The sequence below is a fragment of the Hetaerina americana genome, unplaced genomic scaffold (assembly GCF_022747635.1).
Source record: "Hetaerina americana unplaced genomic scaffold, ioHetAmer1.1.p SCAF_56, whole genome shotgun sequence".
Classification (NCBI taxonomy): Eukaryota; Metazoa; Arthropoda; class Insecta; order Odonata; family Calopterygidae; genus Hetaerina; species Hetaerina americana.
In genome coordinates this window covers 1,234,193-1,258,316 of record NW_027287161.1, presented here as the reverse complement: position 1 = coordinate 1,258,316, position 24,124 = coordinate 1,234,193, and the positions used below count along the sequence as shown (strand labels likewise).

The 24,124-nt window shown below is 42.8% G+C and overlaps 2 protein-coding genes across 2 annotated transcripts in view; one reads left to right on the top strand and one right to left on the bottom strand.

The window, feature by feature from the left end:
- Positions 1 to 24,124, top strand: part of LOC139694819 (uncharacterized) — a 59,148-nt gene that overhangs the window by 6,442 nt on the left and 28,582 nt on the right. The gene's annotated exons all lie outside the window — the stretch shown is intronic.
- LOC139694818 (uncharacterized) lies at positions 707 to 23,753 on the bottom strand. The gene is made up of 3 exons (XM_071593336.1): positions 23,494 to 23,753; positions 4,570 to 4,762; positions 707 to 1,704 (listed from the first exon to the last, which is right to left on the bottom strand). The coding sequence occupies exons 1-3, from the start codon at positions 23,627 to 23,629 to the stop codon at positions 915 to 917; spliced, it is 1,119 nt and encodes a 372-aa protein (XP_071449437.1). The 5' UTR covers positions 23,630 to 23,753; the 3' UTR covers positions 707 to 914.

The window sequence follows — 24,124 nt, the reverse complement described above, 5'->3', positions numbered from 1 at the left end:
GAAGAGCGTTACTTGGTTCCCCATCATCAATAACCATTATCAAAATGTCATATCAGACCACTCACCTAATCTGTACCTTTCCTTTGGTCCTGTGTGGTGATTTTTAGAAATTCCTTTGCTGTAAGAAACGAAAGCGTTAATTGCTAGTCTAAATGCTTGTTATTCTTAGAAAAACCATCAGGTTTCCATTTATAAATTTGTTACCACCATAGCTGCATTTCAGGGTTTGTCTGATAAAAATTTATTCGAAAAATATGAAATTTTAATTGCGTGCTCAATATTTCTTTAGAACATTTTTTCTGTGAGATGCAAATAAATCATACATATGGTCACCAAAAATTTGGTCACTATTCCTCTTTGCATAATTTGTTACATTGTATGAAAACTGCGATTTTGTTGGTAACCGAGTTATGATAATTATTTCATGTTTTGCTACTCATTGATTCATTTTTGTCCAAAATATTTGTATAACTATGTAGGGAGAAAATTCTGGCTCACCATAAGTTAATCACAGGATAATGTAATTTATGATTAGGTTTAATGAGCAAATGGTACAGTACATTTAAAATAAATTTCAAACCATTTAAGTATTTGATGCAGAGGATTCATATAAAACTATTTCTTGCCGTAAATTAATTGAAAATTATCAATGATTATGTAATATATTGCTCAAAGTAGCTGCAGATATTAAACTCTATAGAGGGCATGTATTTTTGTTGTCATTTCAGGTGTGAAATCCAAATGTAAAGACGTGATGTTATTATCAAAGAAGCTTTGTTTAATTAGAGAAGTAATTGGTCATCTACAGTCAACACCTTTGCATGGTCAGCCTCGATTATGAATGACACCTTGCAAACAATTTTTATGAAGCGCTTATTACCAAGTTTCAAGTACAAAAATGGTTCCAATCTAATTCATTCAGGATACTCAATCTCATACAGCACTTTCTGAATTTGCAGCTTTAAGAGTGCCCGTTGCTTAGCAGTTAAGCGTTGCATGGATGCTGCGATGCTGGAGCAAAAGAGTTCATCTTCCGATTGCTTTTTACACCCACATTGACACATGCACTTACTGCTCGGAGGAGCAGTGCAACTGTGAAGAGGGTTTACATTGTCCTCTGCATTGTTGTCCTCCCTTTCCTTGAACTCTGAAAGATTTGAGGTGACACGATTTGCTTCACTCAGTGGATTGGAATGCAATTGGTTTTTCTCACCGTCACTCATAATCACCACATTTGTTCCGCCACGAATCCCGTTGTTGGCCGATGTATCATTCTGGTGTGGGGGTGCCACTGCAGTAATTGGCGTACTCCTGGCTGTCGGGTTGGAAGTGTACATGCTGCTATTTCTGCGTGCTCTTTTAAGTCCTGTGCTCTCTATTCTAGACCTGGTCTGTGATTCATCCATTGGCCTTTTCTTTGTTCTGGATTCATCGTCGGAATCGCTGGAACCAATATCAAAGCAAAGGGAATTATCCTCGTCGTTGCTTAATGGGTCTTTCACTCGACCCGTGCTTGTTTCCCCGCACTCACTCGACGTGTCGTCTTGGTTTACTGACTGTGGTTGGATAGTCTGTGGGATATTACTGTGGTTTATGCTTGGTAGAAGCCATATTGGTGCACTCAAAGAATTGGTTGCAATGTGCATGTTTGACTGGTCGTCCTGATTAGCGTTTAGGTACAGTAGACTCTTTGATCTGTTCATGCTGAAATAAAAAAGAGTTGCATTAGCGTTAAGCTTCATCATTTAAAATTGAATATTTTATGCCACACTTAGTTGAATGTTGAGCACTATTTTCATGCCTTGTGTGAATCATAGAAAACTATTGCTTTGTTCGAGTATTCAAGGAGCTGGTTCCTCATCAATCCCAAACCCCTTAACAACCAGTTGACTGATCAATTGCCGTACGTGCTAATTATTCTATGAGTAGATCTCTGGGGGAAGTTTTGGTGATAATACGAGGGTCATCCGGAAAGTAGTACCCGTTCGTGAAATAAAGACACAAAAGTAAATATTAACAAACATAAAAAATTTTATTTGAAAGAGGATACTTTAAACTACTTCTCAACATAATCTCCAAGCAAATTAAGGCATTTGTCATAACGTGTGACAAGTTTCTGTATTCCTGCTGCATAGTCCTTCGCCGCCAGCTCATTGAGATACGCGAGGGACCCATCTTGCACAAATTTTTGCATAATGCAGATGGTGTTTAACAATTTCATGAACAATTGTTCGAGAAACATTGGGAAAATGCTCACAGATGTCATCAATTGTGACGCGCCGATCGTTCCTCACGAATTCGTCAACTGAGCTCACCAGTTGGTCTGTAATGACAGACAGTCTCCCCGAACGCTCATCGTCGTGTGTGTTCCCCCTCCCCATGTTGAAGTTGCGACACCACCGCCGAACAGACGACTCGTCCATTACATTGTCTCCATACACCTCCTTTAATTGGCGATGAATATCACATGGGCGAACGTTTCTTGCATTGAGGAATTTAATCACTGCCCTCACTTCACAACTGGCGGCGTTCTCAATTTTTTTAAACATTGTAAACAATCACAGAAACAACACAGGCAATGCTAGCGTCACGCAACTTGGCTCAGAGAAGGCAGACAAGCCACTGAAGCTATCTGACCTCGTCCAGCGGCTACTCGCGTCGTCAGCACTTCATGCGGCACGAACGGGTACTACTTTCCGGATGACCCTCGTATATGTAACTTCCATTATCTACCTCGTGTCTCTTCTCTCAACGAATGAGTGTCTCACGTCCGTAGGTCGGACGATTGGAGGGTCGTCTCTCGGGGCAAGGGGAAGGTAACGCTGCGGCGAGGATTGGACTCTGCGAGGGCAGATACCCTCCCCGTCTCTAACAGGTACCAGGTGCTGTCGGAGGACAGCACCACCGTGCCTGCAGCCCCTACCCCTACTCCGAGGGCACTGCCTAGGGTAAGGCATCAGCGGTCGGGAAGGGAGGGAACCGTTATATTAGGCAGTTCCAATGTCCGGCGTGTAATGAATCCGCTGGACCGCAGAGTTCAACAGGAGGGAAGTGTTGCATTGTTGTCGTCCTGGTGTATACCAGGCGGGTTCCTCATCAATCCCAAACCCCTTAACAACCAGTTGACTGATCAATTGCCGTACGTGCTAATTATTCTATGAGTAGATCTCTGGGGGAAGTTTTGGTGATAATACGAGGGTCATCCGGAAAGTAGTACCCGTTCGTGCCGCATGAAGTGCTGACGACGCGAGTAGCCGCTGGACGAGGTCGGATAGCTTCAGTGGCTTGTCTGCCTTCTCTGAGCCAAGTTGCGTGACGCTAGCATTGCCTGTGTTGTTTCTGTGATTGTTTACAATGTTTAAAAAAATTGAGAACGCCGCCAGTTGTGAAGTGAGGGCAGTGATTAAATTCCTCAATGCAAGAAACGTTCGCCCATGTGATATTCATCACATGTGAAAAGTTTAATGTCACAATGGCATTTATCGTGCCTGTACTCTGTTCATCTCTACACCCCCGAAGACCTATTGCCGGATGCTTCGAATTAGTCGAATACTTCTCTTTCCTTAATTAATCGTCCGTTTCTTATTTACTTCATAAGCCGTACTAATGCTTTAAAATAATACCAATTAATGGTGTATTTTCTATATGTATAGCAATTTACTTGATATGACTCGAAAAATAACTATTGCACCCGTAGTTAGAAAAACGTGCCTTTTTGTCCCAAACTGCCAGTCACCGTAAATATTCCGTTGTTCTTTTTAAAAACTCCCCGAAGATGACACAAAATAGGACTGAGAAAAGGGACTTGGAATATATGGATGATGATAAAGATAGGGAATTTAGAAAATATAGAGCGAGAGATGAAAATAGATATTTTAGACCTGTGCAAGGTGAGCTTCACCGATATTTATAAAGTTATATGCAGCAGAGAGGAAGGGAGCCAGTGAGGGAGAAGCGTATCAAATATGCAGCAGGCGACTAATAGAGCATTATTAGTAGAAGTAAAGGCTTCATCAACGAAATTGGTTAATGTTCAGGTCTGCACGCCGCTGAGGAAATACTCGTAATTGTATTTTTTTGCACAATTTTTACCCGAGCAACCTCTACAGCCAAAATATCAATATTATTGCTTCCAACATATTTGTTCATTGTTTTTTCTTAGGATTTGCTCAGCATTCTTTGTGCCAATAAAATTTAGGTTGATTCTACTACAGCCAGTGAGAGGCAGACTTCGAATTTAAGATGCTTGGTTTAACTCCTTTGACCAGAGGAAAGCAAAACTTGCTTAATGATATGTAGTCATATCTTTTAAAGTTCAAGGTCATCAAACAGCTATTTATAAGTAGATCCAGTCATTAATGGGAGTTCTGTAAATAATTGTAATCCTTGGTTTGTTAATATTTTTAAACAGCAGATTTGAAATATTCATACAGCCATCAAATATAATTATTAATACGATACTGGCTTAGGTGATGGCTCTGGGAAATATAATAGAGATGGTTTCCATTCTGTGAAAGTTATTAATTGATTATAATAAAATATAGATTGATTATAATAAAAAACACTTACTTTCTGTGAAAAACAAAGTTCCATAGGAAGTACATCTCCTTCATCAGGTGCCACGAGCCAGGTTTATTCTGTCCATCCTTTTCATGGTTATCGTCGCTGTCTATGGCCTCACCATGGTTGGTCATTATAATTTTTTTCCTTTCACGTGCAAATCTTTCTCGCAGGGACTTCCAGCGCATTTTGCACTCCCTAACTAAAAGAAACCGGAAAAAGTGATTAATGAAATGCATTTCAATAAGTGACACTAAGATGGAAACTGGAGTCAAATTATTTTTTTCCTGATGCTTGTAAACAAAATTGTGCAATGGAATTATTTATGATGGTTAATTTGACCTGCAATTAGAAAACCAAGGTTCAATTGTGATCCTCTCCAAAATTAGTTAATGGTCTCACTGAATTCAAATTTGTTCATTTTAACTGGTGTGTAATGGTTTTGCGGTAATCCATTTTGACACGATTTTTTTATGGCAGTGTTTCTTTCTTGATGATAAAATGTACAAGTTAATATGGTTGAAATAGAAAATATCATGATAACTTATGATGATTTTAGAGACAAATGACGATTAATTGACAGAATTTTTGATGTTATCATTTGTTATGGAGTGCAGCCGTTAGCATTATCTACATGTCATGCTTTCAAGTGATGGTGATGCCAAGCATTAGAATTCGTTTCATTTTACTGAAATTGTTTTACTAAACACAGCAGTTCGGGGACAATCAAATTCATTTTTAATTTAACCCAAATTAACTTCTCCACAGACAAAATGTAACTGACTCAATGAAATGTAGAGAATCTGAAACATCTTCCCCGACCATTGAATACATTTTTGGATATCTCATTTGCAGTCATCCTTGCCTTTTGAAGAGTGTTTATTATGGAATTTAAATGGTTTTAGAAGTCCAAAGGAGACGGGAAAGATGGCTGCAGAGGATTTTGTTGGAGACTTGTTTTTTCAAGATTGTGATAGAAGGGGGGAGTGTGTGGAACAAGCATTGAAGGGGTAGGAATAGGATAGACCTAATGGATGGAATGAAGAGAGGAATATGACATGGATGATAGATAGACCGGAACATACGAAGAAGAAGAGTTACCTTATGCAAGGAAGTTTTCACGCGGAGCATAGCGTTTTGGAATGATGGCTGGTAGTAAATAATCAGAGAAGGGTTAATGGTAATGTAGGGTTGCCCTATTAGGCAACCATAATGATAACTCAAGTCTATCATTATAATTCTCCTGAAATCATCACATCAGGACAGAAACCAGAGAATTTAGATATTTTAAAAGTTGACGATAATTCCCATACCTTGGGGGTGAACCCTGAATCGATCAATCGACGAACGAACGAGCCCAGAGCATCTTTGGTTATAAAAATAAAATATTTCGGCTCTTTATTTTGAGTTGTTTTCCACTTCCATTCCGATGTTCAACCACCACATCGAGCAGATGCAATGCAATGTTGATACGAATGCCGGATCACGTAAATACGGCGGGCTGCTTTGCCGGCACTCCTACCATCAGAAATAAAAAGGCATGTTTTGGAACAAACTCGCGTCTGATTGTATTTATTATGGATTTTCCAGTTAAGATTTCTGTTTTCCCCAGGGTGTGTTTACTGGTTAATTGCATTATCTCCGTACATTAGAATGACGAAAAATGTAGATCCTTCCACTCCATTAGGTTTAAGAATTTAGAACCAGTTGTGAACAATTAAAGTGATATTAAAAGGTCGAAAATAATTTAATAAAGCTTCATAACCACAAAGCTGCCCGTGGGGGTCACATTCTCTACACAGGGTATGGAATGTGACCCCCGCGTGATTTATTGTTGCCGTAAAGCAGACCGTGCCCTACAGCAGCAACTTCCTTTCTCCATAAAGCGCACCTCCCAGGGGTTCATCCTTATCCATGACCACGTGTGATCGAACTCCTCGGTGGGAGTACCTACCTATGATTGGTCGGGGGGTTTCTCCAGAGAGCGGGCCGACTTCATTATCCGTCCTCTTTGGATGGTTAGGATTTCCGCCAACAGATCCATTTGCATTGGGCCGGGCATGCGCGCCAGACGAATCAGGAGGAGGGAGGGAAGCGGCGGCGTGCCATTCATCTTCCCATCGCCCCTGAGCACAGCATGTCGTGGGTTGACACTTGCCCTGACACCCCGAGGGTCGTCGGTTGTGCAGATTTAAGAGTCCGGCGAGGGGAGGTCGCTGGAGATCCCTATCCTATGGTTCGTTCTTTGGCGGTGCGACCACTCCAACTCTTCCCAATCCCCAGTGCCCCTCGACCGCGCCACCGACCCTTCGTGTCTTAATTTGGCAAGAATGCGTTTTCATGTTGCAATTTGAGTCGTTGTTTCCTAATTTCCGTACACGAGTGGAAATATTTCGACTTTCGATGATTCCATCATGCTTCTCCCTTGTGTGGTTTTCATCTGCTCACTGCTGCTGGAAGCGTAGACCCAACCCAATTTGAGGATCTTCCCCAGTGCCCAGTCCTGTCGGCGATGATCATTCACTTAACTAACTCATCCGATCGCATGCCCGGGGGACGTGTATAACTTAAGTTCAACCCTTCTCTAATGCCCATTATCTGAAAAAACCTTTATGTCACACATTTGCAATGCCGAGTGGCAGTGAGTTTTTCGGGGCCGCTATTGTTTTATGCATTGACAGTCCTCGGTGAGATGTGCTTTCCAAACGGATTAATTTATTCAGTGCTCTCATCTTTAACTACTTAATGGTTGACCGAAATCTAGGCGGTTCTTGGTTATTTTATTGGTTTTCGAAGGAATACAAAGCCCCATTGGATGATTTTGGCAATGTCGGGGAATGTGAACGCCGCGGGTGATTCGGCCGCTCCTGCCAATATTGACCATACGTGCAAGGCACAGCAAGTCGTCCCAAAGTTGGTGTTTAAGCACTGCTCTTTGGTAGGAGAGTCGTCGTGTTATCGTGTGAAGAAGCATAATGAAGGAAAAATCATTTCGAAGATTAAAGTAATAGTTGGAGATACCTCCTTTGATCGTGCAATCCCTGACAACAATGAACTTGCGGTAATTGGAAATACGTCTAAGGAAAAAGGTAGCTGTTTTTTTTTGTTTTGGATGTTGTGTGTCCCATTTGTTGATGGAGTCATACGCATGGCCAGTGTGTTAAATGTTGAGTTGTCATCTTCACAATACTAGATCTAAAGTCGAAACTAGGCTAACTTAAAAACTGTATGCCAGAACGTTTGCTTTCTAAATTAGCCGTTAATTTCTAGCTTTCCGTAAATACAGTGGTTTGCTGCTAAAAATGATAGCTTTCTCTGGGGTATGGGAGTAGTGCCAATTTATTTTTGGACGTACAACTTAGTGGTAGCATCTTGGAAACACAATGTTGATACATCACTTTAAATTATTACAGCCCATTTCCCAACGGAAAAACTGTAGAAAACGGAAATTCTCTAGAAAATTTTGGTTAATATCGTGGTGCAATCTAAATATGAATTTCGAGTCAGATGAGACGCCTTATTTTTTTTAATGTCGGACAAATGGCTCGGTAACAGATAATGTTTTCTCCCTTCTAGCGTTTTCATTCTTTTATTAGTTTTAAAGTTCTACGCCGAAAGAAAAACAAAGGTATTTATTCAAATATAAGGCAAACCGTCTGGGGCCTATCACGATTGGTACCTTAGCTACCGTCTCCTAGGTCAGGGTTGGCGAATGTTCTTGAGGCTAGAGCTTTTCGTCCAAGTTGTACACGCGCGGATGGAGTGCAATGCCAGCAATGTGCACTTCAAGTTACGTGCCGAAGTATTTATATGAAGGTGGATTTTATCGGGGATCGAAGGGTCATTGCAACAGCAGGTTTCGATGCCTTGATTTGATTTCTCTCAAGACTTGATCGTGTGTAGGTATGCGTGTTTGTATGTATATTATTTCCTCAACCTGTCGTCTTTTGGTAAACGTGGTGATGTCGTATCTGCGAGGAAGGTAACACGAGATAGACGGACGGTAGATGTACATCTGCGTTAAAAATTAGTCGACCCTAAAGAACCTCCTGAAGATAAAAAAATGTCAGAAATCATTGTTAGGCAATAGGAAACCCGTGGTCGCATTCGATCTTGGTGTGCTCTCCCGGTTCATTTCAAGGAATGAAACAGAGTATCATTTATGATTATGAATTCTTTAATTTTATTTCATGTTTATAAAGTCGTATATATAGAAGATATTGGATGTTATTATTGTTCCATCGCCTGCCATTCCATTTTCCCTTCTCCCAACGAGACCATGCACGTCACTGTTGTAGTCCTGCTGGCATGTAAATTTCATTCCCAGTACCTTTGTCGTAATTGCCGTTGTAAATATGACGACGTTTTGTCATTGTTTCCTCGCTGCGAAGTTCCCTGCCCCCGGAATATGTTCGAGGCACGTGCTCACTCCGACCAGGGCCTGCCGCAACAAGTCCCCAGCCAGATCGATAAAACGTAGTGGCTGAGGTATGCGCGGAAACTTTACTCCCGTCGGAAGTGATCCATGCGGAAGGCGGGCGTTGTATTCACTATGTCGCTAGACGCGGATTTTCTGTTGACTCCCATTCGCGATTGCATCACTAATGATATTTAAATTATTCTGGTGTGTGTGTATTCACCCTCTGCCACACACTCGGGCTGTGGCTTGCATGGTATGTTCAAATAAAAATAGATAAAATGATATTGAACGTTCAGTAGAAATTCACCCTTAACAATTTTCAATTCAAGAGTAACACAACATTTATTTCCTTTCCCCCGCGTGGCTGTCTTATGTAGATGTCTGTTTAGTCCCGTTGTGTTCGGTCCTTCGGCGTTAGTTCTGTGCTGGAAAATTTTAGTTGTCCAGACTTGGCATTTTGGTTCCCTTCAGCCAACAAGGTTGGTTGTTTCCTTCGTTGCATATGGTAAGGGCAGTTTTCGTGTCGTACTCGCTGCAGTTACGCACTGGCTCTTGGCCGATTGGAAATTCGCCCGTGCTTAGTTTTTACTTCATTTTGAACGCTCTCGACCCCGGCGGGGAGAGTTTACTTTGTGTGTGCAATGTCGTAACTTCAAGTGAGTCGATCGTGTGAGTTTCGCCGCGCCGAGCGTCGCCGGCGCTTCACTGTAATCGCTCTCAATCGCGCGCCTTGTACATACTATGTTGTCATCGATTTTAAAGTTTTTCGTTTTCACCCATTATCTTAAAAAGCTGTGTATTTTTTGTTAGCTAAGCAGGCCAGTGACAATGATTTCCACGATAAAGTAGCCTTCGTTGAGCCAAGGAGATTCTTTATTTATTAAATTAGTAACTTTCATTCCTAGCCCTTTATATAAATTTTGGCATTTTCGATAGAATTAGAATGGTTTTCACTGGGTTTTCTGGTGCGATGCTCGCCTTGGCCGATGAGTACGTGGCTCTATGGGCCGTATCGCTGCTGCGTTGGAGTGTATCGTGGCTGAGCTTCGGTCAAAGGTTAACGGGAAGGTTGCTCTTCCGCGGAAGGGCCTGCCTCGCGGTGGAGTTGTGTAAACAAACCGCACGGATTCTTCCGAATGCAAAGATCGACGGAGTGATCGAGAGGCCGCCCGGAGTCCGATCCTTTGATTTTTTATTTATTTTTTATTTGTAGCTTGCCAGCCACGGCCAGGGTGTGTGGCAGGGGATGAATACACAAGAGGATAATTTTAGCCGAACATGGCCCAACCAAGGTCGCACAATGTTATTATGGTGCTCTATCATTCGTGTAAAAAATAACATTAGATGGGGGAGAGAAGCCGTGCCGGGAGCCGGAGAATTGGAAGGTTGTCTCGCGCAGTAGCGGGGAAAGTTAACGCTGCGGTGAGGAATGGGAGATGCGAAGGCTAACCTCATCCCCGTCTCCAACCGGTATCAGGTGCTATCGGGGGATTGCCCAGCGGTATCTGCATTCCCTACTTCTGCCCCTGAAAGAGCACCATCCAGCAGGAGCCATCAGAGTGGGAAGGCGGGGATTATGGTGATAGGAAACAGTAACGTCAGACGTGTGATGGGCCCCATTGCGGGAGAGGGCAGACGATGAAGGTGTCAGCCAGCGCCTGACGGTATGGTGCATTCCTAGAGGCGGCGTTCCCCAGGTGACGACGGTGATTGGAGCGGCGGCTGCGGGTCGTTACTCATGCTGGTGTAAACGATGCCGTCGACCGTGGATCTGAAGAGATTCTGAATTCCTTCAGGGAATTGAACTCGGAAGTGAAGCGGGTGATTGGTGTCGAGGGGGTTGATGATCTGCTCCGAACCGCTCTCGATCTGCGGACTTGTCCCGAGGATTGATCGTGGGCCTTTGGTTTGGAGCCGAGTGGAAGGCATCGATCAGAGGTTACGTGCGTTCTGCGGGGATATCGGGGCGTCCTTCGTGGACCTTCATCTGGCGATCCAATCGTCTGTGAACCCCCTGACCCTTCTGGTGTTCACTACAAGTCTGAGGCCGCCAAGTGTGTAGTGGGTAGGATATTCGAGCACAGCAGGTTGTTTTTAGATTAAAGTGTAGGCCTTTGAGTGGGCCTCTGAATTCTTCTTTGCCAAATTATTTAGCTTTAAATGAAGTGAGGTTCAGTGCTAGCAATAGTTCATTTTATGCCAATCAGATGGCATCGGACCGAAAATTTTATAAGGGATTCAGTATCAATAAGAAAACGGTCCTCGTTAAAACTTAGAACTGAAACTTAGAACTGAAACTTAAAACTGAATCTTAAAACTGAAACTTAAAACTGAAGCTTAAAACTGAAGCTAAAAACTTAATGGCAAGGGAGCATTATCTGAATTGGTAGAAAATTGCCGAAGTTTAAAAATCAAAGTCGGAGAATAATATCGTCACTTTATTCAAAGAACAGGCGCAGAAATAATCATTGAGACGGAAAGCTGGATTCACCCCATATGGGTGCGTGGCAGGGGGTGAATACACACCAGACTAATTTTGACCCGTATATGACCCGACCGCGGTCGCACAATGTTATTCTGATCCATATTCGTCCATGGAAAAAAATGACATTTGAAATCTATCTGTTTCTACACTTAATCTCTCTAGTTCATTGTCATGATCTCTTCTACCGTAGCACGATGGGGGTTAAATCTGAAATTAATTTAACCTTCGCTCCTTGAGTGATTCACAGCCGAGCTGCTCTAATATTTTGGATACGCTTCTAAGTTTATCTTAAACAACGTTTTACAAATCTAGCTCCTCTACGCTGCGTGCGATCCAATTCGGCAATTAATTCAACTTCGTGAGGATCCCATCATATACTTGCAGCATATTCTAAATGAGGCCTAACCAGCGAAAGATAACATTTCTCTGTGACCTTTTCATCTTATTACCTAGTACACTTCTAATGAATCCTAATTTTATTTTTGCTTATCCACATATTCCCCGTATGTGTTTCACCCACGGGAGTTTGTGAATCAGGGTAACGACTAGGTATTTAAATGAGTCGACACATTTCATTTCGGGATTCCTGAATCAGTAGGCATTCGGGAGGGAATCGCTCCTTTTCTGAATATTCATCACTACGCAATTTTTTAAGTTAAATTGATAAAGCTGGTACGTCCACAGAATTACGTATATCTCTGTAGTAAAACACTGCATCGTCGGTAATTAAGCGTATCTTATAGGGATCGTGGCACAGAGATATGTGCACTGATGAAGGCGCCTTTTGAAGAGGACGTGATACTGGAAATGCAACCTGTTGTTATATACGTACCCTTTCACAAGCCAAACTTGTCCCATATGGAATTCAAAGTCTCCAAATAATTTTCCTTGCTAGTTGTATGCTAACTAATTTGTAGTAATTTTTACCAAATTGGGTAATGGTTGCAAAAGTCTTTTTAAAACTTTGTATGGGAGGCAAATGAAAGTCTTTTTGAGAAAAGTGGAGGTATTATGGGGGGCGTACCCCTTTTCACATTTCCAGTGCCCCCGGCCTGGAATATGAGGCGCATACATTTGACCGACAATAAGTCGCGAAGTTTATCCAGGATTTTCGTTTAAACATGCTTTGATTTCATGCTCTGATTTCATTTTATGTAACCTTCGATCGGCCTCTTTTCTGCTTGCGGCTTATGCAGACACGAGATATCAGACTAATGACAATAACGTTGTCATTAATAATGAGACTCTCGCATTGAAAATTATACTGCTGTCATCCCAAGGAATGATACGTAGTATATATACGTAATATTTGTAATTTTTCCATTCAACCAGCGTCTATTTTCCCAAAAATTGTCAAATTTGATATTCCCTGCCTTACCATTCATTTCAAATTTGCGTAGGTAAGTGGCGGCTCTTTTAATAGTACCGTTACGTTTGGATTGGTGCACCTATTAGTTTTGCTCTAGGCTTGGCTAATTTTATCCATCCCAAGTTTTCCCATTTGCAGTGGCCATGGGATCTCCGTACCCATTGCCTTGTGGCTCATTTCTTTTTCGTTGTGGTTTCAGGTGTATCGTTATTTGAAAGTGATTTTTGTTGAAGTTAGGTCTTAAGTTTACAGCGGCAAGTATGCGCATTGCGACCATTATTAATTAAATCAGGCATTATCTCTCAAAGTTTCAATGGTTATTTTTAAGAGTTTAGGGGACTTCTAGATAACAGCCCAGCGTAGGAAACAAGGGTGCTAAAGGTTGAGAAGTACCCAGAAGGGTGTCAAGATTTGAATCTCGAGACAAATGCGAGGAGAGTGTGGGTCGGAGGGAATCAGGGCTATTGGCTTCAACCAACTTCTATCATTTGTTCGGTCTCTCTGCAACTCCCGCATACCTCTTAGCCACACCTCCCGCCAATGTCCCTATAGTTTCCTCCCTTCCAAACTCCCCCCTTTTAGATTTAGTGCCCCTGTCCCACCTTAGAAGTTCCTTGTAAACCAATGTTCTCCTCCTCATCAAATGGAAAATAATTTGAAAAATTTGACTTGCCAAGCCTTACTAAGGTTGGAGCTGGGGAACAACTCTCGTTAAATTACACCGGAAAGCTACGAGAGAAAATATCTCCGAAGGGGTAAAACTTGAAGGAACATAACCTCAAAAAGGACTCCATTATGTCTGCTGTTCATATAGGTCAAGGTGTGCTGAGGCTCAGTCTCGAAAACTCTTTCTTTGTTGTACACTAGAACCAATTGGAAATAAGTTGTTCGTGAATTGATCCTCGTGTTTTTCAATGCAATGTCATTTGGGGGGTCTTTTAGAGCGTATTTTAAGCTGCCACCTATATTTGTAATTTTTTCCTCCCAACGAAGATAGCGCAAGCAACATTTTGAAAATTTCCCCGACGGCGATTTATTTGATAATCATGGTATTATTTCTCATTAGATTTGGTGTTTTCACGGCGTGTAATTGCGGGGAAATGTTGTAAGGTTTTCAACAGGGCGGGAGTGTCACCTACCGACTTCTCGATGACCTAATCCGTCATCGTCCTCTGGGTGTAAATATTATTTTTCTTTCCATAGAGTTGCTTTTTCACTAAATATTAGAACCATCGTGTCATATTAGCATTTTGGTTGCCGTAAATCCATAGTTAACATGCCCTCATGGACATTTAATTGATATATTCGTTAATTAAACAAGATGGGTGGCTTTTGAGATATGCCACAGCATTTTGTGTTTCGTGCGGTGAAAGAACCTCTTGAAGACCTCAAAAATAGTTTTCATTGGATAAAAAACAGTAGTTCACACCCGAAAGTTATTGCGCCGGCTCCAGTGCATTTATCTCGCTTCTATATGCTGCAAAATTTTGGAAAAAAATAGTGTGAGTTCGATGATGAGATAACTCGGTAGCATTAACGTTTTAGGTAAAAATTGGCGCGGAATCAAGAAAACCCGCCCATGCGAAACCCATTTAGGATCATTTACACATGACTTACTGTTATCGGGTGCACGTGGTATAGCAAGTGCATGCGATCATTTTAGATGTGCAAAAGGCATTTAATAAGGCTTCTTATGGTAAAATTATTCATAATTTAAAGGTCGCAGGTATAAACAAGAGCGCAATAAATTGGGTTGACGACTTTCTTTCAGAGCGGGAATGGAGGGTAGTACTTGACGTCGCTACTTCCGACAGCGTACGAGTGATCTCGGGGGTACCCCAGGGAAGTGTAATCGGACCGTTGCTTTTCTTGATTTTTGTTAACGATTTGAACCGCGAAGTAAAACTTAAGATCAAGATGTTCGAGGATGACAAGATGGTTTTTCGGGAGGTAAATAGGGATGAGCACAATTTAAGTCTAGCAAAGGATCTAGATTGCATTTCGAAAAGGTATAAATAAATTAATGTATAAAATTACTATAAAAATGAATAATTATAGAAAATGAAAAATAAATGTAACAAATAATGGTGTAAAATCTGCGGGCCAGCAAATAAAGATTGGGATTTATTTGACCCATTATAGGGAGGAGTGACTACGAGGTCAAGGAACAAGCTGATAATTCTATATCACTTTTAAAGTGGTTTAAAGGAATCTGAAAGCCTTGATCGTTTGATACTGGCCTTCGGAGGCCTTTCTCCCTCTGCTGCGACAGTTTTTCGGTAGTTTCAAGATTTAAGAAGAGGTCTGACTTCGTTCATTGACGAAGTAATGAGCGGCCGTCCGGCGACTGCAGTGACTGAGGAAAACATCGCCGTTATGGAAAAACTGGTGCGCGAAAACAATCTTAAGACATATGAGGACATTGAAGCGCCAGTCAGTTTCCAAAATCCTGCACGGAAATCTTTGAGTCAAGGATATTTCATCTCAATGGGTTCCTCACACTTAGCCAGACGCACCAAAGCGCTGCCGTGTAGAATGGTGCGAAGAAATGTTGAAAAGACCTGACAGGCAATACTAGGCTATCTACCAAGGCGTTACCCTCACTCAGGACGTATCCTGGATTAAACACATACGGGGAATATGTGGGCCTGCTGTCAAAGAATCAGGGTTTTTTAAGAAGAGTACTGGGCAAATGTGATGACAGGGTAAAAGAGAAATCTTGTCCGTCCTTGGTTAGGCCTCAGTTAGAACATACTGCCAGTATATGGGATCCTCACGAAGTTGGATTGATTGCCGAATTGGATCGCGTGCAGCGTAGAGGAGCAAGATTTGTAAAACCTTATGGTAAACTGAGTAGCGCGTACAAAAAATTAGATCAGCTAGGCTGGGAATCACTCATGGGGTGAAGGTTAAATTGGTTCCAGATTAAATCTGTTGAATAAATTGGGAGTCTCTTCTGCAGTGATGTCGGCAATGTATTATTATCCCTTGGTACCACGGTAGGAGAGATCATGTCAATGAAATTTGAAAGATCAAGTGTACAACATATAGATTTATGATATCATGTTTTCCACGAACGATAGGGGATCATAATAACATAGTTCGACTGCGGTAGGGTCATGTTCGGGTAAAATTATTCTTGTCTATTCACCCCTTGCCACACACCCTGCCGTATGCAGGGTATATAAATAAATAAAAAAATGCCTGAATTTCTTGAATAATGAATGATTCCCAGGAGAGCGCACTGAGACGAGGCCGAGACTTTCTGGGGAGGTTTGCGGTGACGGAGGTGTGATCTATGAAGGGCGATGGAGTATCTCAAGATATCTACGATCATCGATGAGGTTTACATCCTTCCTTAAATTGAAAGAAAATCAGAGAAAATAGCTTTGACAAAAGTTTTGAAAGTGTTACGAAGAACATTCGCCAGCTTGTTCAAGTTTTTCATGATCCAACAAGCATGATTAATCAATGCAGCAAGATTTTCTGTCTTGGTCCACGTAAAAAATTCTGGGCGGAGTGCTATTACTCGAATTATTTCCAGTTAATAAAATTAAAGGCTTTTCATGATTTCCTTTTATTACATTTTTTAACACTACTACAGTAACGGCAGCTTTTTAAGGCAGAATATCCTAGATTCGAATGGTCTTTTTCAGCCATTCGGTTGCCTCTCGAAAAATTCTTAAACGAATTTAACTTCATAAAGGCGACCGTAGTTAATTACGTGGACATAATTAGAATTCGTCATATTTTAGTAGCCTTTGTGTGTGTCACAAACGAAAATAAATTGCGTCGAAAATTTGTTTATTTTTACGTAAATTATTATGAGCAATCATATTACAAAATAAAATGTAAGGTTCAATTACCATTACAGTTTTACCTTCACGGACATATTTTAATCATTTATAAAGTGAATTTATAGCATACAATTTTGGTTAAAAAATCTCCCCTGTTCCTTTGATTTTACCGCGCAGTTAAATTGGAGTAATACTCGCGGCAATGTGGCCACCAAGGTACATTGCGGCGTACCCTCACAAGGAAATTAAAATTGCGCTATGTACGTCCAAAAGACCGACCGAGCGGAAATTTAAAGTGACCGTTTGGAACGAATTGAAAATGAATTTGATTATTAGGACAACGTCTGATAAGGCAACTGGTGATGAAACCTGTTTTTTTGAATTTCGACCCCTAAACTGAACGCCTAAGCTCTCGAGTGGCACACCGACCAGTCCCCCAAGCCCAAAAAGGCAAGAATGAGCTAATCAAAAGTGAAAACAAAGCTCATTGTCTTTTCCGACATCAAAGGAGTGGTTCATGAGGATTTTGTTCCTCAAGGACAGACATTTAACGCTGCCTACTACGTGACGTGCCGGAAAGACTCCGAAAAAGGGTCATCAGGATGAGAAAAGACATCTCGGCTACCTGGCAACTCCATCACGACAACGCGCTACGAGTCCGCGAGTGCCTGGCCAAACACCAGGTGCCAACGCTGCCCCACCCCCCTATAGTCCTGACGTCGTCGTTCCCATCAGACTTCTTTTCGTTCCCTCGGAGTAAAGAGGCAGGCCTGAAAGGAAACCGTGTTTCGTGTATAGAAGAGATCCAATCAGCCGAGTCCCAAGGAAAGAGTACTTTGAAGAATTTTAAGTGTTTGTGCAAATCTGTTTAATAAATGACTTCTTAAAAAATACTTGCATTACTTACGGAACGCACCCTGTAGGATAGGGCCTTGATATAAATAGCGATTCGATCATTAATCAGAGCATATTGTTGACAGCGAAGAAATATTTTTAGGAGCTATTGATCTTGCAAAGATGTTGCCGAGTACCTCAATTTCTTCTTGCGACGCTTTCCTTTGCGAATGTATGATTTTTCATAGTCTGTACTGTGTAAAGAATGCGCCGCTATGTTGCATAACAGCATTTCTCTAATTAAGTGCAATGTGTTCCACAGGGAAACAGAGTTGCGAGAAACAATTTTTCTTTAAGTATTTCAGTCGACGGGACCCTTCCGGAATTTAAACGCCACGAAGAACCCCTTCTTTTACTCTGCATAACCTCCACACCATCGTATATATCTTGAGATACTTGTTCGCTCCTCGTAGATCACACCTCCATCATCGCAAACCTCCCCTTCCGGTGCACTCTCCCGGGATTCATTCAAGAAAATTAGAGATATGTTTTTAAAATATAAATCCAGCAAGCCACCGCCAGGGTGTATGGCGGTGGCTTGCAGGGTTTATGCAGGTTTTGCTATATACAAGTACTTGTATTCAGCCCAAGTACTTGTACACACCAGAATAGTTTTACCCGAACATGAACTTAACGCGGTCGAACTAGGAGCAACGTTTTACAAATCTAGCTCATTTACGCTGCACGCGATCCAATTCGGCTATCAATCCAACTTCGTGAGGATCCCATATACTTGCAGTACACGCGTGTTCTAAATGAGGCCTAACCAACCACAGATGACACTTCTCTTTGGCCTTTTCAAGGCACTTATCTAGTACTCTTCTAATAAATCCTAATTTTTTGTTAGCTTTCCCACATGTTCCCCGTATTTGTTTCACCTAGGAGAGAGGATCGTGAGTGAGGGCAACGCATAGGTATTGAATTGAGTCAACACTTTCCATAACGGTGTTCCTAATGCAGTAGGCGTTCCTCTCCTGATTGTTACTTCCGCCACCCCCGGGGAGCAAATGACCGACACAGCAAGCGTGACGTAATTTTTGGATGATTGCAGTCGTCCATTGCCTCCACGTGTAAGTGACAGCAGCGAGGAGGGGGGGGGGTTGCTAAACAAAGCGTCGTTTCCCTCCCATTGGACCGTTTCCGATCGATGGAACGGGCTGCTCGCGTGTTCCGCGGCCGGCCATCACCGTCACCTCCGGTCCCTCGCTCTTTCGGCATTCCTGCTAGTGTGTGTGTGCGTGTCTCTACCACGGGCGCCCACTCTCCCCCCCCCCCATCCCGTCCACTTTGTCGTCGAGGGCCCCCCGAGTGGTCCGAGCGGTTCCCGTTCCCGTCGCACTGCTGGTCGAGAAGTCGCGCCGCAGCCCCGCCAGTTGAAGCCAGACGAGAGGAACTGGCCAATTGCACTTCGACCTGCTCTTTCGGCTCGCCCACTGTGAAAGAACATTCAAACCCCACTCGCAGCTGAGCCCCGTTTATACTCCTTCCAGTTTGCTCCGATGGTCAATTTGGAAAGGTGCTTTTGGGGCTTGCAGATTTTAGGAATGAAATGCGTTTGAATGTCACTAAAGGCCTCTCCTTTATCGGGTTCACTTTTAGGGGTGTACTACGCGTATTTTTAGTCACCTCCCCCGGACCTCCACCCTCGCGGTTAGCCATCTCTCGCGGGCGGCTGCATCGTATGTCCAGCCCCTATGAATAAGTAAACCCTCGTGCGGAATTATTACTCATTCTAGGTTTTCGCGACGTACAATCGACCGGTATATGCTCACCCGGTCGATCGTACGTATTGCTCCGACGTTAACTATTCCCAAATATCAACGGGCAAACTTAAATGCATGGTAAATGTATTCATAGATCCAGTAACACGTACGTGTGTCACCCCATCATGAAATCCAAATTTGAAAACAGTGTTTGTACGTGTTAAGCGAGTAATTTTTGCGAAAAATTAGACCCTGTGAGGCTAAAACACGGGGGGGAGTGACTGCCGCTGCCAGCCATCCGTTGCGTGCGGCGCTCGCCCGAGTGGTTCGTTCGCTCCCCTTCCCTCCCTCCCGCCGCCTCCTCCCCTTGTCTCACTCTACCTCCCCTCCACGCCCCCCTCTCCGAATTCCGCGCTACCACCCCTCCATCGCTTTCGACCATTCGCCCCCCCCCACAAGTGCCATTCCCTTCAATTCGCACTCATCATATTATATACACAATGCGCGCACTTGATTGAAATCCACGCCTTTTCGATTGTTTCATACGTCACTGCTGAAGAAGGTATGGCCGTAACCTTGAAAAGCAATGCTCTCGCGTTGCCGATCGTGCATTGACTTTTGCCTTAATGAGTGATGGCCAAGTGCATTTTACACTGGCTGTAATGGCTAAGTCTGTAACGCATGCTTGTCAGTGTCAGGCCCTAAACAGACAGACTCGCGTGTAGTAATTATGCTGTTTCGCTCAATCCAGCAGAGACAATGGATTTGAAGGAACGGCCTAGGTTGTACCCGCGTCAAAGAAAGGCCGGGTGCCTCCGGCGATGAGTTTCGCCGGCGAAGGAGTTACAGAATTCAAAAGTTTATTTATTTATGTACCCTGCAAGCCACCGCTAGGGTGTGTGGCAGGGGGTGAGTACACACCAGACTAATTTCTACCCGAACATTACTCAACCGCAGTCGGACAATGTTATTCTGATCCCTTATCGTTCGTGGAAAGAATGACATCATAAATCAATCTGTTCTACGCTAGATCTTTCTAATTTCATTGACATGATCTCTCCTACCGCAGTACGATGGGGGTAATAATACATTTTCAACATCACTGCTAAAAGAGACTCCCTCCCAATTTATGCAAGAGATTTAATCTGGAATTAATTTAACCTTCGCTCCGTGAGTGATTCCCAGCCTAGCTGCTCTAATATTCCAGATACGCTACTAAGTTCATCATGACAACGTTCTACAAACCTAGCTCCTCGATGCTGCACGTGATCCCATTCGGCAATCAATCCAACTTCGTGAGGATTCCATATACTGACAGCATATTCTAAATGAGTTCTAACCAGCGAAAGATAACAGTTAACTTTTACCTTTTCATCACATTACCCAAATTCTCTTCTAAAAAATCCTAATTTTTTGATAGCTTGTCCACATATTCGCCGTACGTGTTTCCCCCAGGAGAGGTCGTGAGTGGGGTTAACGCCTAGGTATTCAATTGAGTTCAAATACAATGCGTAATCATCTGTTTCTGGAATTCTCTTAGCGTGAGTAGGTTTAACAAGTGATCAATGCACACGTCAGATAGAATATTTTTTAGCCTTGATCAAAAATCAACATCTTAAATCCATCGTCGTATTCGAATTTCGGTGAAATAACCTTTCCTATCGTAGTACGATGGGCCGACCCACTTTCAGCATCATTGATACAGAGTAATCATTACACATTACAATTTATTCAAGAAACTTAATCTGTAAGCCTTCGCTCCATGAGTGATTTCCTATCCATATCCTGTAATAATTTTGATTCGCTTCTCAGTTTTCCTGACGGCATTTCTCGATACTAGCTGCTCTAAACTACTCCCTCTGCCCGAAACACACCCTAATGGTGGCTTGCAGGGTACTAAAAATAAAAAAAAATCTTTTCCTGCCCCCAGAAGTGGTAAAGTGCAACGAACATACAGTATAAGTACTAAGAGTATTGAAATGGCTACATTGGTTATCATACTGGTTTTATTATGGACATTATAAAGTAAGTAGTTTCACGGCGTATTTGCTTGATGAAGTTTTCTCGGGTCTTCCACCGGGTCAGGGGTTCCAAATTGGCCGACGTTTCGATGCCCGACTCGTGCATCGTCCTCGGGGATGAGGACGATGCACGAGTCAGGCCGCGAAACGTCGGCCAACATGGAACCCCTGACCCGGGGAAGACCCGAGAAAACTTCATGAAGACATTATAAATCTCTTTTAAAATTGAAAAAAGACGATTACTTAGACTCGGTTATGAAATAGGTTCTCCCTTAGTAGGTGGATAACTGCATGGCGTGACATACGATATGTGGGACGGATATTAACAATATTTTTCCTAATGCCAATTATAAGTTCAAACATATAGTATCACCTCAGCAACCAAAATATTTCCGTGGCGAGGTTTTCGATGCCTGTGGAATATAGTTGGGAGTAAAAAAATGTTGCGGTTTGATTAGCAGCCCATTTTAACATATGTTTTGATGTATTGAAGATGCGCCTAGCTCCACGCAAATTTTTTGCTTACGAAATTTATTTATTTTTTATTTTGACACAATTACGTTGCAATTAGGCAAATTTCCTGGTGGCAACGGTCAGGTTCGGTCAAAGATAACTGCTAACAACGAAAATTACATACGAACACATAAAAACCGATAAGAGACAAAATATAGTATTTTTACATACAATCACACTTCCACATCACATACAAACAAACTTCCACACCACATACAAAATGCCGTCCACATCACATACAAACAATATTTTCAAAACTGCAGTGAAGTTTATTACCCAGTGGCTACTTTACATTTCAACTTAAAACTTCTAAAATTGGATGGAAAGGGCTCAAACAAACCTCCAGGCAGCTGGTTCCAATCAATAATGGTTCTATTTAAAAAAAGAGTATTTTTTTCTTATTGGTTTTTTGAGTCCTTATTTTTATTTTGTGGCTATGGTCGTTTTTTCCCTTAAAGTTAGGCTTTTCTATCCCTTGCCATAAATCTTCCCACGCATTTATGCATTAGCAGGAAAGTGAAAATGGCATTTCTAAAAATTTCTAGGCATTTATTAACTAATTCCGGGAGTCGTGTTCGACCACTCAAGCTGCTATGTTGAGGAATACTATATGTGAAGATATGCAAATGTTATTTTCGTTTCAATGTTTAACTGCCTGCATATGAGGTGTAGGAAAATGAATGTCGCGGATGAAATGTTGGTGGTGTCCGAGTTCTCGACCTGGTAAGAATGTGGTCACTTCCTCTTGGCTACGCATCATGATCATCACATGAAAATGAAGGAGGCATAGCGGGTCTGTGGAGGTGAGTCAACGCCACTCGCCTTACCTAAATTCCGCTGCAAATGGAAAATTTACCTGAATACCGCGGGATTTTGCTGTGAGTCCCCCCGACTTTGTATTGTATTTACTACAGCAATGGGTTTCGTAATATTTTCCTTCCAGTACGATGAAAATGTTGACCTCTGATCCAACTAACTACACCGGAGTACACAAAACTTTTTGGGGAGTTGAGAGACTTTTTCTTGCACTTGAAACGCGTCATTACTTCGCAAGTTTAATTCGATAAGGGACGAGTTCAATCGTCCGGCTTTTTCCGGAGGCGGAATGAAAATAATGTCCCCCTTCCCTCGCGACTGATGCTGAGAAATCTATAGAGGCGAGCGAGGATCGTCGAAGCTGCACCCCTTATTGCGATTGATCCGTCGTGAGACGAAATTCGCGCGAAAGTTTACGTCTCACTCAATGAAATGTTTAAACGTTAGATATTCACCCCCCCTGCTCCTCTTCTGTTTGTCGTTGCCGTTACAGAAATGTTCTTCTCGGATGCTTGACGGTTAATCGCACGCATGCAGTCTTTGACTGTGTGTACGTACGAATGCTTGCATGAATTCCAGACAGCCTTGCGCAGGCTCAAGACCGCCGCACTCACACCCCACCCGCCCCGGTCATAGCTTCAAGTACGCGCGTGCTTCATGCCATGTCTCGAGCATGGGATGACATAAAAGCTATCTGCGCATGCGCTATTATGTATCCAATCAGAGTCGCTACTCCTGAAGTAAAAGACATTGCTCTTCACAAAAGACTATTTCCTTGCGCAAGCGCGGCGAGACGTATCGCGAACATTAAACAAACCAACGGTAAGCGTAAGGTTAGACGGAAGGACAAGGGCGTCAGTGAAAGCGGGAGGTTAGCGACTGAAGCTACGAGTTTCATTAAGTCATTGTACCTACCTGTATAACCTAGGGATTTGGCGATGAAGGCCCAAGTCGACTCCTTAGCGTTAACATCCCTATTCTCAGGCACTCCGGGATCGTATAAAAGAGGGTGACTCTTGATTTCAGCAATCAGCTTCCGATCGTCGATCATGTCGTTGATTGTACACCTAACTTCACGTTATCCAACTGAATATGTGATTTTTAGATGCTTGTAAACGTGCGAGTAAACTGATTATTCGATATTCCGTGCGTAAAATTAACGTCGCCTCTGTCACGTCAAGATGGCCTCGGCCTGCCTGCCTTGACTCTACGTTCCTACGTTAGCGTCGGCAGTCGCCGTGTGCGAAACCCTCGCGCATGCGCCGTAACAGATAGCCTCCCGTCTGGGTCTCGCCGCGAGGTTGTCGCCATCGCTTCTCTCCCCCTTGCCTTCCCGCAGAGGCAATAACGTCAGCGGTTAACTCCCCTGCCACCGTCCGGTATGGCTGTTCCAGGCTCCCTGCCCTACGCAAGGGGGAGCGTAGCATGGGAATTGATCCGAAGTGCGGCGCTCCGTGAGCGCGCGCAATATTCAAAGCTGCCGTGTGATCCACGGCAAACCCTTGGCCAATGCCACACGCCAGTCGACGATCGTAATGAACAAGCT

Coding starts and splice junctions, on each gene's coding strand:
- LOC139694818 (XM_071593336.1), bottom strand. CDS start 23,629: ATGATCGACGATCGGAAGCTGATTGCTGAAATCAAGAGTCACCCTCTT. Junction 4,763..23,493: donor CAAATCCCTAGGTTATACAG/GTAGGTACAATG, acceptor GGTTTCTTTTAG/TTAGGGAGTGCAAAATGCGC. Junction 1,705..4,569: donor AACTTTGTTTTTCACAGAAA/GTAAGTGTTTTT, acceptor TTTTTATTTCAG/CATGAACAGATCAAAGAGTC.